At 43.6% G+C, this 17,242-nt stretch overlaps 1 protein-coding gene across 1 annotated transcript in view; it reads right to left on the reverse strand.

Annotated features, from left to right (window-relative positions):
* Positions 1-496: 496 nt before the first annotated feature.
* The window catches only part of LOC112117581 (NACHT, LRR and PYD domains-containing protein 3-like), a 61,068-nt gene continuing 44,322 nt past the window's right edge, over positions 497-17,242 (reverse strand). Inside the window, exons 11-13 of the mRNA XM_024215585.3 lie at positions 15,010-15,180; positions 12,090-12,194; positions 497-639 (exon numbers count right to left, since the gene is read on the reverse strand). Coding sequence (XP_024071353.2) covers positions 555-639; positions 12,090-12,194; positions 15,010-15,180 — 361 coding nt within the window. The 3' untranslated portion in view covers positions 497-554. The remainder of the gene's footprint in view (positions 640-12,089; positions 12,195-15,009; positions 15,181-17,242) is intronic.

Here is a 17,242-nt window from a genome sequence, read left to right on the forward strand (position 1 = left end):
GGCCCCCTTCCTGCTACTTTTCCCCCCCAAGGTCAGACCAAGCATGGAGCAAATCCAGCTCCTACTCCTGAGCCTCTCACCCTCAGGCAGGAGGGCTGGCTTTGACAATCTCTACCTACCCCCCTACCCCAGATGCTGAAATAAGCTGCTGGAGTCACTGGAGGTGGGGCATGGAGTCCCCCGCCCCAGCTGCTGTTCTAGCGAGTGGCAGGGCAGCCAAGCCAGAGCCACCTTGGTGCAATGGCTCCCATTGATCAACCTACCACAGTGATACTCAGATTGCGGCTTGTGAGCTGCAAGTGGCTCTTTGATGTGTCTCCTGGGGCTCTTTGCAGCACGTGATATTAAAACACTGGGTGATTTATTTATTAACCAATTTAAGTCATTAACCAATCAGGATGCTTTTACTGTGCTATTAATCAAAGAAGTTATCAACTTGCACTAAGTTATTAACTTATTTGCTGTGGGTGTATGTGTATATATATATATATATATATTATATAAAAAAACTAAATATTTGTCTCCTGAACCACTGAGGTCTGAGTATCACTGACCTACCATATGTACAGCTCAGGTTTTATCTTTTTCACAGCATACAGCTCTGGATGTTTCTCTTCGCTTATATCGAAACAGTTCATTCTGTGGGGAAAAGCAAGCAAGAAAAGAAGTGTTAATTCTCAATGCAGACACGATGCATGTTCACTGAAGGTAGGATAAGAAATAATGGGCTTAATCTGCAGCAGGGGAGATTTAGGTTAGCTATTAGGAAAAACTTTCCAACTTTAAAAAGCCCGCTCCTAAGCGACCAGAGGAGTTTTGCAAGGGAGTTCTCCAGGTGAAGAAGGAGCGATTGTATGACCCTTGGGGTAAGTTTGTTGTCTGTAGCGTGTGTGTTTGTGTTGTGCTTCCTGCTTGACTGAAATATATCATGTGGTCTGTTTATTTGGGGGACTGTGGGCTGACCATTTGTGTGCTGAACCTAGCGGCCTGCTAGGCAAGGCTGAGAGCTTCTCAACAAGGCTTTGATCCCTAAGCCCTTCAGCACCCATCAACCCTTAACCAGGGGGCGGGGCTACTCAGGAAGACCAGGGCTTTAAAAAGCCTGCTCGCTCGTAAGTGACCAGAGGTGCTAGAGAACAGGAGTGGTTAACAGGGGAGTTTTGCAAGGGAGTTCTCCAAGGCGAGTGGGGGGAGAGCTAGATAAACTTAACATTCTTTAAACTTTAAGCTATAAACACCCCCTGATAAAAACAAAACACCAACAAAGGAATGAGGTTCAGGAGTAGAAAGATAATGCAGGCAGAAGTCCAGCAGCAGAGTGGGGGCTATCCAGTTTATTGCACCCAATGCAGCATGTATGATTACCTGCCCTATGGGCAGGTAGCGTATGTGTGCATTCAGTGCAAGAAGCTCCTGGCCCTAAGAGACCATGTACGGACTTTGGAGACCAGGGTGGCTGAGCTGGAGTAGCTAAGGGAGACACAGAGAGGTACATAGATGAGACTTTCCAGGACACAATAGAACAGTTCATCCCCCCAGTCTGACAGCCTCTGTGCTGTTGAGGAGGATGAACGTCTCAGGGAAGGGGAACATCCAACTGGAGCAAAGGGAAACGATCCCACAGTTGGGACCCTCCTTCCAGATGATGTTGTGGTATCCTTTCGCACTGAGGATCTTGTCCAAGAGGTGAATATAGCTGGACCACTTGATAATAGTGACCATAATATAATTAAACTTAACATCCCTGTGGTGCGGAAGACACCACAGCAGCCCAACACTGTAGCATTTAATTTCAGAAAGGGGAACTACACAAAAATGAGGAAGTTAGTGAAACAGAAATTAAAAGGTACATCACCAAAAGTAAAATCCCTGCAAGCTGCATGGAAACTTTTTAAAGACACCATAATAGAAGCTCAACTTAAATGTATACCCCAAATTAAAAAACATAATAAGAGAACCAAAAAAGAGCCATTGTGGCTAAACAACAAAGTAAAAGAAGCAGTGAGAGGCAAAAAAGCATCCTTTCAAAAGCAGAAGTTAAATCCTAGTGAGGAAAATAAAAAGGAGCATAAACTCTGGCAAATGAAGTGTAAAAATATAATTAGGAAGGCCAAAAAAGAATTTGAAGAACAGCTAGCCAAAGATTCAAAAAGTAATAGCAAAAATTTTAAGTACATCAGAAGCAGGAAGCCTGCTAAACAATCAGTGGGGCCACTGGACAATCGAGATGCTAAAGGAGCACTCAAAGACGATAAGGCCATTGCGGAGACACTAAATGAATTCTTTGCATCGGTCTTCACTGCTTGAGGATGTGAGGGAGATTCCCAAACCTGAGCCATTCTTTTTAGGTGACAAATCTGAGGCACTGTCCCAGATTGAGATGTCATTAGAGGAGGTTTTGAAACAAATTGATAAACTAAACAGTAATAAGTCACCAGGACCGGATGGTATTCACCCAAGGGTTCTGAAGGAACTCAAATGCGAAATTTCAGAACTACTAGCTGTAGTCTGTAACATATCATTTAAATCAGCTTCTGTACCAGATGACTGGAGGATCGCTAATGTGACTCAAATTTTTTAAAAGGGTTCCAGAGGGGATACTGGCAATTACAGGCCGGTAAGCCTAACTTCAGTACCGGGCAAACTGGTTGAAACTATAGTAAAGAACAACATTGTCAGACACACAGATGAAAATAATTTGTTAGGGAAGAGTTAACATGGTTTTTGTAAAGGGAAATCATGCCTCACCAATCTACTAGAATTCTTTGAGGGGGTCAACAAGCATGTGGACAGGGGGGATCCAGTGGATATAGTGTACTTAGATTTTCAGAAAGCCTTTGACAAGGTCCCTCACCAAAGGCTCTTAAGCAAAGTAAACTGTCATGGGTTAAGAGGGAAGGTCCTCTCGTGGATTGGTAACTGGTTAAAAGATAGGAAACAAAGGGTAGGGATAAATTATCAGTTTTCAGAATGGAGAGAGGTGGTGTCCTCTGGGGGTCTGTACTGGGACCAGTCCTATTCAACATATTCATAAATGATCTGGAAAAAGAGGTAAACATTGAGGTGACAAAATCTGCAGATGATAACTATCTTGAGTAGTATTGTAAGTCCCAGGCAGACTGCGAAGAGCTACAAAAAGATCTCTCGAAACTGGGTGACTGGGCAACAAAATGGCAGATGAAATTCAATGTTAATAAATGCAAAGTAATACACACTGGAAAACATAATCCCAACTATACATATAAAATGATGGGGTATAAATTAGCTGTTACCACTCAAGAAAGATCTTGCAGTCACTGTGGATAGTTCTCTGAAAACATCCACTCAATGTGCAGTGGCAGTCAAAAAAGCAAACAGAATTTTGGGCATCATTAAGAAAGGGATAGAATCTGGGGGGAGCAAGGGCTGTTATAGCAGAAATACGGGAGAGGCAAAACAGAACTGGGGGTGGAAATCAAATCATTATCTTAGATGTCTGTATACTAATGCGAAAAGTATGGGGAATAAGCAGGAAGAACTTGAAATGCTAGTAAATAAACACAACTATGACATAGTTTGCATCACGGAGACTTGGGGGGATAATATGCATGACTGGAATATTGATATAGAAGAACATAAGAAAGGCCGTACCGGGTCAGACCAAAGGTCCATCTAGCCCAGTATCCTGTCTACCGACAGTGGCCAATGCCAGGTGCCCCAGAGGGAGTGAACCTAACAGGCAATGATCAAGTGATCTCTCTCCTGCCATCCATCTCCACCCTCTGACAGACATTCCTTACCCATCCTGGCTAATAGCCATTAATGGACTTAACCACCATGAATTTATCCAGTTCTCTTTTAAACTCTGTTATAGTCCTAGCCTTCACAACCTCCTCAGGTAAGGAGTTCCACAAGTTGACTGTGCGCTGCGTGAAGAAGAACTTCCTTTTATTTGTTTTAAACCTGCTGCCTATTAATTTCATTTGATGGCCCCTAGTTCTTGTATTATGGGAATAAGTAAATAACTTTTCCTTATCCACTTTCTCCACATCACTCATGATTTTATATACCTCTATCATACCCCCCCTTAGTCTTCTCTTTTCCAAGCTGAAGAGTCCTAGCCTCTTTAATCTCTCCTCATATGGGACCCGTTCCAAACCCTTAATCATTTTAGTTGCCCTTTTCTGAACCTTTTCTAGTGCCAGTATATCTTTTTTGAGATGAGGAGACCACATCTGTACGCAGTATTCGAGATGAGGGCGTACCATCGATTTATATAAGGGCAATAATATATTCTCCGTCTTATTCTCTATCCCCTTTTTAATGATTCCTAACATCCTGTTTGCTTTTTTGACCGCCTCTGCACACTGCGTGGACATTTTCAGAGAACTATCCACGATGACTCCAAGATCTTTTTCCTGACTTGTTGTAGCTAAATTAGCCCCCATCATATTGTATGTATAGTTGGGGTTATTTTTTCCAATGTGTATTACATTTATCCACATTAAATTTCATTTGCCATTTTGTTGCCCAATCACTTAGTTTTGTGAGATCTTTTTGAAGTTCTTCACAGACTGCTTTGGTCTTAACTATCTTTAGCAGTTTAGTATCATCTGCAAACTTTGCCACCTCACTGTTTACCCCTTTCTCCAGATCATTTATGAATAAGTTGAATAGGATCGGTCCGAGGACTGACCCTTGGGGAACACCACTAGTTACCCCTCTCCATTCTGAGAATTTACCATTAATTCCTACCTTTTGTTCCCTATCTTTTAACCAGTTCTCAATCCATGAAAGGATCTTCCCTTTTATCCCATGGCAGCTTAATTTACATAAGAGCCTTTGGTGAGGGACCTTGTCAAAGGCTTTCTGGAAATCTAAGTACACTATGTCCACTGGATCCCCCTTGTCCACATGTTTGTTGACCCCTTCAAAGAATTCTAATAGATTAGTAAGCCACGATTTCCCTTTACAGAAACCATGTTGACTATTGTTCAACAGTTTATGTTTTTCTATGTGTCGGACAATTTTATTCTTAACTATTGTTTCGACTAATTTGCCTGGTACAGACGTTAGACTTACCGGTCTGTAATTGCCGGGATCACCTCTAGAGCCCTTTTTAAATATTGGCGTTACATTAGCTAACTTCCAGTCATTGGGTACAGAAGCCGATTTAAAGGACAGGTTACAAACCTTAGTTAACAGTTCCGCAGCTTCACATTTGAGTTCTTTCAGAACTCTTGGGTGAATACCATCTGGTCCCGGTGACTTGTTAATGTTAAGTTTATCAATTAATTCCAAAACCTCCTCTCGTGACACTTCAATCCGTGACAGTTCCTCAGATTTGTCACCTACAAAAGCCGGCTCAGGTTTGGGAATCTACTTAACATCCTCAGCCGTGAAGACTGAAGGATACAGCTTGCTCAGGAAGGACAGGCAGGGAAAAAAGGGAGGAGGTGTGGCTTATATATTAAAAACATATACACTTGGACTGAGGTTGAGATAGAAATAAGAGACAGACTTGTTGAAAATCTCTGGGTAAATATAAAAGGGTAATGTCATGGTAGGGGTCTACTACAGACCACCAGACCAGGAAGAAGAGGTGGATGAGGCTTTTTTTAAACTAAAAAAATTATCCAAAGCACAGGACTTGGTGGTGATGGGGGACCTCAACTACCCAGACATCTGTTGGGAAAATAACACAGCGGGGCACAGATTATCCAACAAGTTCTTGGAATGTATTGGAGACAATTTTTTTTATTTCAGAAGGTAGAGAAAGCTAGTAGGGGGGAGGCTGTTCTAGATTTGATTTTGACAAATAGGGAGGAACTGGTTGAGAATTTGGAAGTGGAAGGCAACTTGGGTGAAAGTGATCATGAAATGGTAGAGTTCATGATTCTAAGGAATGGTAGGAGGGAGAACAGCACAATAAAGACAATGGATTTCAAGAAGGCAGACTTTAGCAAACTCAGAGAGTTGGTAGGTAAAATCCCATGGGAAGCAAGTCTAAGGGGAAAAACAATTGAAGACAGTCGACAGTTTTTCAAAGAGACATTATTAAGGGCACAAGAGCAAACTATCCCACTCTGTGGGAAAGATAGGAAGTATGGCAAGAGAACACATCTTCAATGATCTAAAACTCAAAAAAGAGTCCTACAAAAAGTGGAAACAAATTACAAAGGATGAATATAAACAAATAACACAAGTATGTAGGGACAAAATTAGAAAAGCCAAGGCACAAAACAAGATCAAACTAGCTGGGGACATAAAAGGAAACAAGAAAACATTCTACAAATACATTAGAAGCAAGAGGAAGACCAAGGACAGAGTAGGCCCATTATCCAATGAGGGAGGAAAGACAATAACAGAAAATGTGGAAATGGCAGAGGTGCTTAATGACTTCTGTTTTTCGGTTTTCACCAAGAAGGTTGGTGGCGATTGGACGTCTAACATAGTGAATACCAGTGAAAATGAGGTAGGATCAGAAGCTAAAATAGGGAAAGAACATGTCAAAAATTATTTAGACAAGTTAGATGTCTTCAAATCACCAGGGCCTGATGAAATGCATCCTAGAATACTCAAGGAGCTGAAGGAAGAGATAACTGACCATTAGCAATTTATCTTTGAAAAGTCATGGAAGACGGGAGACATTCCAGAAGACTGGAAAAGAACAAATATAGTGCCCATCTATAAAAAGGGAAATAAGGACAACCTGGGGAATTACAGACCAGTCAGCTTAACTTCTTTACCCGGAAATCTAATGGAGCAAATAATTAAGCAATCAATTTGCAAACACCTAGAAGATAATAAGGTGATAAATAACAGTCAGCATGGATTTGTCAAGAACAAATTGTGTCAAACCAACCTGATAGCTTTCTTTGACAGGGTAACAAGCCTTGTGGATGGAGGGAAGAAGTAGATGTGGTATATCTTGACTTTAGTAGGGGTTTTGATACTGTCTCGCATGACCTTCTCATAAACAAACTAGGGAAATACAACCTAGATGGAACTACTATAAAGTGGGTGCATAACTGGTTGGAAAATCATTCCCAGAGAGTAGTTATCAGTGCTTCACAGTCATGCTGGAAGGGCATATCAAGTGGGGTCCTGCAGGGATCAGTTCTAGGTCCGGTTCTGTTCAATATCTTCATCAATGATTTAGATAATGGCATAGAGAGTACACTTATAACATTTACAGACGATACCAAGCTAGGAGGGGTTGCAAGTGCTTTGGAAGATAGGATTAAAATTCAAAATGATCTGGAGAAATGGTATGAAGTAAATAGGATGAAATTCAATAAGGACAAATGCAAAGTACTCCACTTAGGAAGGAACAATCAGTTGCATACACACAAAATGGGAAATGACTGCCTAGGACAGAGTATTGCGGAAAGAGATCTGGGGATCATAGTGGATCACAAGCTAAATATGAATCAACAGTGTAACGCTGTTGCAAAAAAAGCAAACATAATTCTGGGATGTATTAGCAGGAGTATTTAAGCAAGACACGAGAAGTAATTCTTCCACTCTACTCCACGCTGATGAGGCTTCAACTGGAGTATTGTGTCCAGTTCTGGGTGCCACATATCAGGAAAGATGTGGACAAATTGGAGAAAGTCCAGAGAAGAGCAACAAAAATGATTAAAGGTCTAGAAAACATGACCTGTGAGGGAAGATTGAAAAAATTGGGTTTGTTTAGTCTGGAGAAGAGAAGACGGAGAGGGGACAAGATAACAGTTTTCAAGTACATAAAAGTTGTTACAAAATTGTTCTTCTTAACCTCTGAGGATAGGACAAGAAGCAATGGGCTTAAATTGCAGCAAGGGCGGTTTAGGTTGGACATTAGGAAAAACTTCCTAACTGTCAGGGTGGTTAAGCACTGGAATAAATTGCCTAGTGAGGCTGTGGAATCTCCATCATTGGGGATTTTTAAGAGCAGGTTGGACTCACACCTGTCAGGGATGGTCTAGAACAGGGGTCTCAAACACAAGGCCCGCGGAGTTATTTCCTGCAGCCCAACATAGCTCCCCTTGCCCCCCTGCCTCTGCCCCCACGAGCGCACCGCGTCCCCGCTCCTCTGCCTACCTCCCAGCGTGTCCCACTGCCAAACAGCTGTTTGGCGGCGCTTAGGACTTTCCAGGAGGGAGGGGGGAGGAGTGGGGCGCTCAGGGGAGGAGGCGGAGAAGAGGCGGGGGCGGGGATTTGGGGAAGGGGTTTGAATGGGGGCAGGGAAGGGATGGGAAGAGGCAGGATAGGGCCTCATGGAAGGAGTGGAGTGGGGGCGGGGCCAGGGACAGAGGTGGGGGCTTTTGTATCTTTGTATGAAAAGGTGTCAGTGATGCAGCCCTTGGGCCAATGTACTAGTCCTCATGTGGCACTCATGGTGATTTGAGGTTGAGATCCTTGGTCTAGACAATAATTAGTCCTGCCTTGAGTGCAGGGGACTGGAGTAGATGACCTCTCGAGGTCCCTTCCAGTTCTATGATTCTAAGACAGAAAATATCATATTGCCTCTATATAAATCCATGGTATGCCCACATCTTGAATACTGCATGCAGATGTGTCGTCCCATCTCAAAAAAGATATATTGGAATTGGAAAAGGTTCATAAAAGAGCAACAAAAATTATTAGGGATATGGAACGGCTTCCATATGCGGACAGATTAATAAGGCTGAGACTTTTCAGCTTGGAAAAGAGACGACTAAGGGGGGATATGATTGAGGTCTATAAAACCATGACTGGTGTGGAGAAAGTGAATAAGGAATTGTTATTTACTCCTTCCCATAACACAAGAACTAGAGGTCACCAAATGAAATTAATAGGCAGCAGGTTTAAAACAAACAAAAGGAAGTATTTCTTCACACAATGCACAGTGAAACTGTGGAACTCCTTGCCAGAGCATGTTATAAAGGCCAAGACTATAACAGGGTTCAAAAAAGAACTAGATAAATTCATGGAGGATAGGTCCATCAATGGCTATTAGCCAGGATGGGTAGGGATGCTGTCCTTAGCCGCTCTTTGCCAGAAGCTGGGAATGGGCGACAGGGGATGGATCACTTGATGATTACCTGTTCTGTTCATTCCCTCTGGGGCACCTGGCATTGACCACTGTTGGAAGACAGGATACAGGGCTAGGTGGACCTTTGGTCTGATCCACTATGGCCATTCTCATGTTCTTAACTAGAAGGATATGTAACTCTGGAACAAGCTTCCAAGAGAGGTTGTGGAATTTCCATCATTAGAGGTTTTTAAGAACAGGTTGGAAAAACACCTATCAGGGACAGTCTAAGGTTTACTTGGTCCTGAGGCTGAACTTAATGTCCTCTCGAGGTCCCTTCCAGCCCTACATTTCTATGATGGCTGATAGTCCATCTGAGGCGGAGGGCACTGCACACCATTGGGTTCTTTATGATTACTACTTATTGCGGTAGCGCCTAGCAAATTTATTTCAGGGGCAGCCTGGCCAAACCAGAGCAGCACGACGACCCCACAAACGAAGTCACAAAACCACTTACTCAAATTTGGCATGGTCAAACCTGAGTGCCACTGTGACCCACTGGTCACCCAGGAGCCAACGACAGGTTAATCTGGCGTTCAGCAGAGGTCAACTACATTACCCAGAATCTTGTGCATCAGCCATACACGAGCATCAGTGTCTCTCACTCTGTCCCAGAGAGAGAGAGAGAGAGAGAGAGGCTAATGCACATGTGTGGCTGATGCATATGTAGCTGCAGGAAATAACATTATTAAATTGGGAGTCTCCCTGACATGCTGGGAAACTTGGTCAGTATGGCGCCTAGGAGCCACTGTCATAGGCTAGGACTTCATTGTGCTGGGCGCTGCACAAACACAGAACACAAAGACGGTCCCTCCCCAAAGAGCTCACAGTCCCAGCTGCCTGCCAGAGCCACGGCCCTGCCTGCTGAGCTCACTGCCAGCAGATACCTTTCCCTTGGGGGAGGGGAGGAGAAGCGCTGGTGCAGTCTGTAGCCGGGCCTGCTCCCCCCACAACCCACTCACCCTGTGAGCTCTGGGCAGGGACAGCAATGTCCTTTCTGCACGTAAAGGGCTGGATTGTGCAGCCCTTGCTCAGGGTGGTGAGCATTTACTGACATGGACAGTCCCATTGATAGCTGTGGGGTACTCAGTGCTCACAGGGAGCAGGGGCTGCAAAATCCAGCTCTCAGACTCTATGGAAGCAGCAAGATCTCAGCTCTCCTTGCTGCACGTGCTCCTTACACCTAGGGTGACCGGCTGTCCCGATTTTATAGGGACAGTCCCGATTTTTGGGTCTTTTTCTTATACAGGTTCCTATTATCCCCCACCCTCTGTCCCGATTTTTCACACTTGCTGTCTGGTCACCCTACTTACACCCTCTCCCCACAAGGCGTCAGTAACACAGCTCTTCAAGGGGGTGTTTTCAGCAACTGTTGTGATGCTGCAGACTTGGCTTGAAACTACTGAAATTCAGGTGGGGACCTCAAAATCTAACCTGACTGCAGGAAGGCATTGATATGTCACTTACTCCTGTATTTCTTTTACAGCCAGGTCAGGAGAATGGGGTTGGTTTGTTTACAGTAAATGTGGGTGAGCAGGAGCTTGTGCTCCAGTTCAGAGCATGGTGCTGTTCTAAGGAAAGGGACCTGCCGGTGTAACCCACCCTTACCCCATGTGGCTCTGTCCCCCTCTAGTGGCAGGATCATATACAGGTTTGAATCAGCTACAGTCTTGAGCTGGGTGCTGTAGTTCAGGCAGTAAAAAGGCCTGTGTTCTACGATACTGAGCTCTCAGGGCTTCGCTCACTACCAATGACCCTGCCCCCTCCCCCTCGGGATATCCCATTACACCAGCCCTATTGCATTTGTAACATGCCAGAATGAATAGGCTGAGAAAATCGCTTTTTCCCAAATAGTAACTAATTTAAAAAGCTAAAAATTGAAATTCAAAATTAATTTGAAAATCAAAATTATTCTGAAAGCTGCCTTGATGTGTCCCCCAGAACCAAAGCCCTGTCTGTGGGATCTCTAGGACTGTGCACAGAACTGGACATGTTTAAAAAGCTTTACTAACCCAAAGCTCCACAGAACTTGCTTCTATTCCCATCCATCTGTCTTTCATCTGGAATGGATTACTTAGGGAGGTGGTGGAATCTCCATCCTTCGAGGTTTTTAAGGCCCAGTGTGACAAAGCCCTGGCTGGGATGATTTAGTTGGTGTTGGTCCTGCTTTGAGCAGGGGGTTGGACTAGATGACCTCCAGAGGTCCCTTCCAACCCTGATATTCTATGATTCTATCTTCCTTAGTCTCATTTTCTCTCGTCCTTCTCATTCTGTAGGACTTGTTCAAACCGTTTTTCTTTTCCCCTTCAGGCTTGTGGCCTAGACACTTTACAACACTCAAACTACATTTTACAGTACAAGCACTACAGCGGCACAGCTGCCGCTGTACCACTGTAATGTAGATACTTGGTACGGTGGTAGAAGGGTTTTTTCCGTCACTGCAGTAAATCCATCTCCTGGTAGCTAAGTGAATGGAATAATTCTATACTGGGACTTAGGTTGCTTAACTATGTCTCTCAGGGATGTGATTTTTTTCTCACCCCTAAGCAATGTAGGTAGATCAGCCTAAGTCTTAGGTGGAAGCCAGGCCTCACTGCTATCTGTACCTTTAAAACATTTGGCTGGGCGTTTGTGCAGATTATAAATGGTACTTTAGTACTTTTCTTTCTGTCCTTTCACTCTTTTCTTTGTCTGTTAGTCTTTGTCCCAGGATCAATCATGGTAATGGTTGTAAATTATTTGAGTACATGAGGGTTCCATTCATTAAATTGTGAAAGAATCCCAGACTTCTGTTTTCAGTCTTTCCTATTGAATAAAATAACATGCTGTTCTAATATGACAAAATGCTGCCTTTAATATGCACTGAATGCCACTATGTTATTCAGCTTTTCAAATAGCAAACTGCAGCCTATCACCAAAACCATGGAGAAAGAAGGACAACCAGTTCTTGGGTTAGGGGGCATGGAAAGAAACACTGTGATTCAAGTAAAAAGTCCTTAATCATGACCCCGAGTTAACACAAATGAATTAAAAGGACCCAGCAGTAACTTACAAGAAGTTCCGAAGATCACAGCTTACAAACCTCAGGCCACCACACAGTACCATTGCTCTTGAATCTCCTGCATTAAGATCGGCTATGATGTCATAACTCCACAATCTGCAGAAACCAAACATAGACCATGAGGAAACAATGCTTATTTTTACTCCATTCACTGCTGTCAGTGGTGTCTAAAAGGAGATTCTTTACCCGGCCATGCACAGATAAACCATAATGCTCCCATTGGCACGACAGGCCCCTGAGGGAATTCCTTTCCATGTGCACCTGTTGTGTCAGTTACTGGGTATTCTGCATGCAAATGTCCAGCTGAACTTAAGGGAAAGCTGAACTTTGGGAGTCCATTTCTAATGGGTTTGAGAATTCTAGTAATTTGCTGTAATGAGCTGCTGGTTCATTACTGGATACTCCCATCTTCTAGAACAAACGGGAGTGAAAGGCGTGGTTCACGGATGATGTACATGGGCACTAAATATGCCTTGAATATATTAACCACTATGATCACATCTCATTTCCAAATCAAGAGTCGATGAATGCTTTCCCCATCCTAACACAGAAAAACTTGCTGACAGCTATCTCTGTTTACCCCAAAAGAGTATTCCAATTCTAACTCCACCTAGAAAGCAGGACAATAGAAGGCCGATATTCCATTTTCAAGGTATCAGATAGGTTGTCTATAGAAAGCCAGATAAGTTGAAACTAGACTCTGAACTCTCCCAGGGATAAAACGGGAATGTTTACAAAAATTTCCTTCACTTTGCTTAAGTTTATAGATACATTAGCTTAAAGAAATTGACAAAGGTAAGTCAACTGAGGAACAGAGAAAACATTTTATAAATTTACAGATGAATGAAATTGCTTTTTTGGTGTAGCTAAAGAGGTCCACCCAAAGATTAAACACATTTATAGGAAAGAGCATGTAAAGCGTGACATATTAACTCATGGGACACAATCAAATCGTAGTGAAGTAGATCAGAGATAAGACTGGACACTGTAAATTTAAACTGGTTAGATCCACTGCTTGATCTACTTGAACTGAAGGTTCCATAAGTCACAATTCCTGAAACACTAAGAATCCAAAATGCATTTTCACCCCAAATTATAAACTGCACTTTATCTGCCTTATGAATCAGATACAGTCCCCCTCTACATGTGGATAATCTGTTTTATTCCTTTTTTTTTTTGTCTTTTATTTCACTGTAAGCCCCAAAAGCTATCAAATGAAATGTGCCAGAGAGAATAGAGAATATACAGAACATTTCTAATCAGTTCGGAGGAATTGTAAAAGATGTTGTTTGTTTTCCTTTTGACTGGTTGTTGCACTCTGAAATACTGTGATGAAACCACTCTGAAATACTGATATGAATAGTACAGCCCGAGAAAAAGATATTGACAGGGCTAAGCACCTGACATGTGTGTAGCTTTGGAATATTAACAGAACTGCTTAACAAGGGGAATTTTCATTAACAATGTGGGTCAATATAGAAAACAATCTTTGAAATTAATGAAACTTAAATATCCTCTGATGAGAAAGGACTCACAAACTTTATTACACAGTCACCAGCTACTGGGCGTGGACAGAAGTACCAGAGAAACTGGAGCAGCAGAAACCTGATGCCTATTGGCAAGTGTCAAATAGGAAGAGAAGAGGGCAGCCCCCTCCAACAATCCCTGAAAACTGTATAAAACCTAAGGACCACCTCAGAGGCTGCTTGATCCATTAAATATGATCAGACCTTCATGACGCTTCAGGTCACCCACCATGAACAGCACTCCCCTCCTCCAAGGGTTGCCAGGGTTAAGAAGAGATTGCAGTTCTCTTTGATTTATTCAAATTAAGGACACCTCTATACTTTCAACTTGTTGCTGGTTTTGCATATCCACGTCAGCTGATGGGCGATACCTGTTGCGCTATCAGATCGTACTGATAACACGTCTTTGTTATCCTGCAATCAAGTTAATGTTGCCTTGTTGATTTCCAGCCACACAAGGACAGCACTGTTTTGAAACGAGCACTCTACATTCAGGTCAGGCATTCAATGAGTCACTGCTCCCACCCCACTGTTCTTTATACATTCTGAGAATTTTCAATGCTCTGCACCGTGGGATTCCTACTGGAAGACAATGGCACCTTGGGGCTTGGAGACAAACTGAATAATTCCCATGATTCCTCCTGTTTCCTCCCATCATCCTCCTTGTTTCTGTAAGCCTGAGCCATTTTCAAAGCAAGCGCTGTCAGGCAGCATGGAGGAAATATTGGCATGCTCCGTGGTCCTCGGGGTGATAAGTATAAACAGGCTGCTGGAAACATATCTACAGTCGTGCAATGACTTCAGAACCTGGCTCTGTCCTCGGCTGCACTTGGTGCTTCTGAGGAGACTTGGAGGAGAAGTTTGCTCTAACCCACCTTTCTGCTCCTTGATCCTGGGGCAAAGTTGGGGCCTAAACAGCTTCCAGTCCAGCTTCCAGGAACCTCAGGGCTGCCCTAAGTTACCTCAGCTGCTGTGCTGGCCTACGGTCTGCTGAGGCACCTTGCACTCTGCCCCATCCTCTCGTCCCCTAATATCTGACTCCATACCACACATGCCCTATGCTAAGGGAGGGAGACAGAGTTGGCTATACCAGCTTTGCACCACCTGAGAATTACCCCAAGTCAGGGGATCCTTGGCTGCCCCTTTAGGGCAGCTGCCCAGTTGCTTTCCCTGCTCAACAAAGGCTGAGGCCAGAGCCCACTATGTTGTTCAGTTGTTTAACTAGTAAAATACAAGCAGTGAACACATCAGTGGGTCTCTGTTCTTCACCTGGGGAGCAGGGTGGGGCTGGTCCATGGCTGGGTTCCATGCCCTGAAGGATGTTGTGATCCTAGTATAAAGAGTAACTCAGCATTGCACTGTTAACAGGCACAGACTTTACTTACCCTAGTTTCTGTAGTTTACAGTTTGGATGTTTCAGCCCCTCACACAGCCGCTGCATGCCTGAAGCCCCCAATGAGTGGCCCCCTATATTTAGTTCTGTCAGGGTCTGGTTGGTGCTGAGAGCAGAGGCGAGATCCCCACAACAAGCTGCTGTGAGCTCACAGAGAGGCAAACTGCAGGAGACAGACATTTATAGAAAGCAGAACTACTTGTTTCTGCCCCATTTTTTGCATTTCCCCTCCTTGATACCGGTGTGTATCTCTAAAGTGATTTTAGTTCACAGACAAATATTGATTTTAGTTTAACTAATAGACACCTATAGAAAGCTTTAAAATATATAATTACATCAAGAACAACAACAGAAACTATGTTATAAGAACTTTAAGGCTGCAAAGTCAAGCATTCAAAAACATAGGGAATGCTAGACTTAGGTTTCCCTTGCAACTGAAATTCAGCCCCCTTGTTTGTTTGCATTATGACAATCTATAGTTACATGACCACATACTATTTTTTCTATAGCTCCTTGCCTGATCCAGCAGACAGGGTAGATGGTGCACTCTAAAGGAACAGCCATGCAAAATTTCTTTTTACCTGCATCATTCACTTTGTGGTCCCAGACCTTAATTCTGTACCAAATACAGAAATATTAATTTCCTCCTGGGCCTCTCTCTGGTGCTCTCACCATAGTATCTGAGTGCTTCACAAACACTAATGGATTATTTATCTTCACGACACTCCAGGACAGTAGGTGGTATTATCATCCTCGCTTTCTAGGCGGGGAGCTGAGGTACAGAGAGATTAAGCTAAAAAATGTCCACTAGTTCTGGGTATTCGAGACCCCTAGACCCTGGTCTTCCAGAATCCTTAACATTTTAATAGCACATTACATGTTCGAAGCACAGCTCCTCAGTTGCAGTCATGAGTGCTCAGCATTTCTGCAAATCAGATCCCAGGCATCTCAGTTTGGCACCCAGAAAGTGGCTAACTATGAACATTTTGGTTTAGGTGATTTGCCCAGCACCACGCAGACACTTCTTGGCAGAGGCAGGGAGCAGACTCCAGGGCAGCATTCAGTTGCCTTAATCCTTCTCTCTCTTCCTGCAATACCCAGCCTCATTCACTACCCACCTTCTGACTTCCGCAACAGATGAGGCAGTGGTCCTACAGACAATGGCCTCATTCACTACACAACCCTGATTCATCCGCAGAGTTCAGTCCACTGCTGTTCACTGACTTCCTTCCACAGGACCTCTGCCTCATAGCATGAAAACATATCATTAAAGACTGCATCTTAATGCACATGCCAGGGAGGGGGGGGGTGTCAAATTAGTTTTTCATGGGCAACCTTAAGTCTGATATTTCCTCATTTAAATGTTTGACTTAGCAATGGTAACATTCCTTTAACAGGTTTAATATAATTTCCTAATTTAAAAAAAAAACAAAAAAACCCACAATCCTGAACACAGTAAATCTATTACATGGAATCATAACTGACCCCCAAGCTGGGCCATCAGCAGTGTTTTCACCTTTAGAACTCCCCACAGAGCGCTATCACTTGAGCCTACGGACTAACTGGTAACAGTAGTAGGCTACTATCCTCTATGTGGATCAGGCACTAGAGGGAGATTAAATCCACTGGCAAAGCATGTGTCTCACAGCTATTGCAGGGTATGTCTACATAGTAAAAAAAAAAAAAGAGAATAAAAAGTGTGTTTTAACTCAGGTTAGCTGCCCCAGGTTAAAACAGAAGTGAAAACACAGCAACTCTGCTTTTAATTTAGGTTAGCATGTTAAATTAAAGTGTATAGGGGAGCCTGGGCTTTAACGTGAGCTGCTAACATGAGTTAGAAGCCATGTCTTCACTGCTGTTTTAACCTGAGTTAGCTAATGCAGGGTAGCTAACCCAAGAAAAGGACCCTGGTTTCTGTATGTGCGTGCAGCGTAAACATATCCTGAGAATTAAGCCGGTGGGAGCAGCTGCAGAAGCACTGGGTGGGAGGGGGTTAAATGGTGCCCGGTGAGGGCCACCCCTCTCCCACAGCACCCTGGACTCAGAACTGCCCATGGAGGCACTTGGGAGGCACTAGTACCCATGCAGCATCCTCCCTCACCTCACCATGTGGCCTTGGGGGAAAACTGCAGGGAGGTGTCAGCTGCAGACATAGCTGGGTCACACTTTTGGATACTGATGAGGTCAGAGCATTTTCTAATGTTCTGAATAGGAATTCGTTCATC

Source organism: Terrapene carolina, unplaced genomic scaffold, assembly GCF_002925995.2.
Source record: "Terrapene carolina triunguis isolate 2854851 unplaced genomic scaffold, T_m_triunguis-2.0 Scaffold261, whole genome shotgun sequence".
Taxonomy (NCBI): Eukaryota; Metazoa; Chordata; order Testudines; family Emydidae; genus Terrapene; species Terrapene triunguis.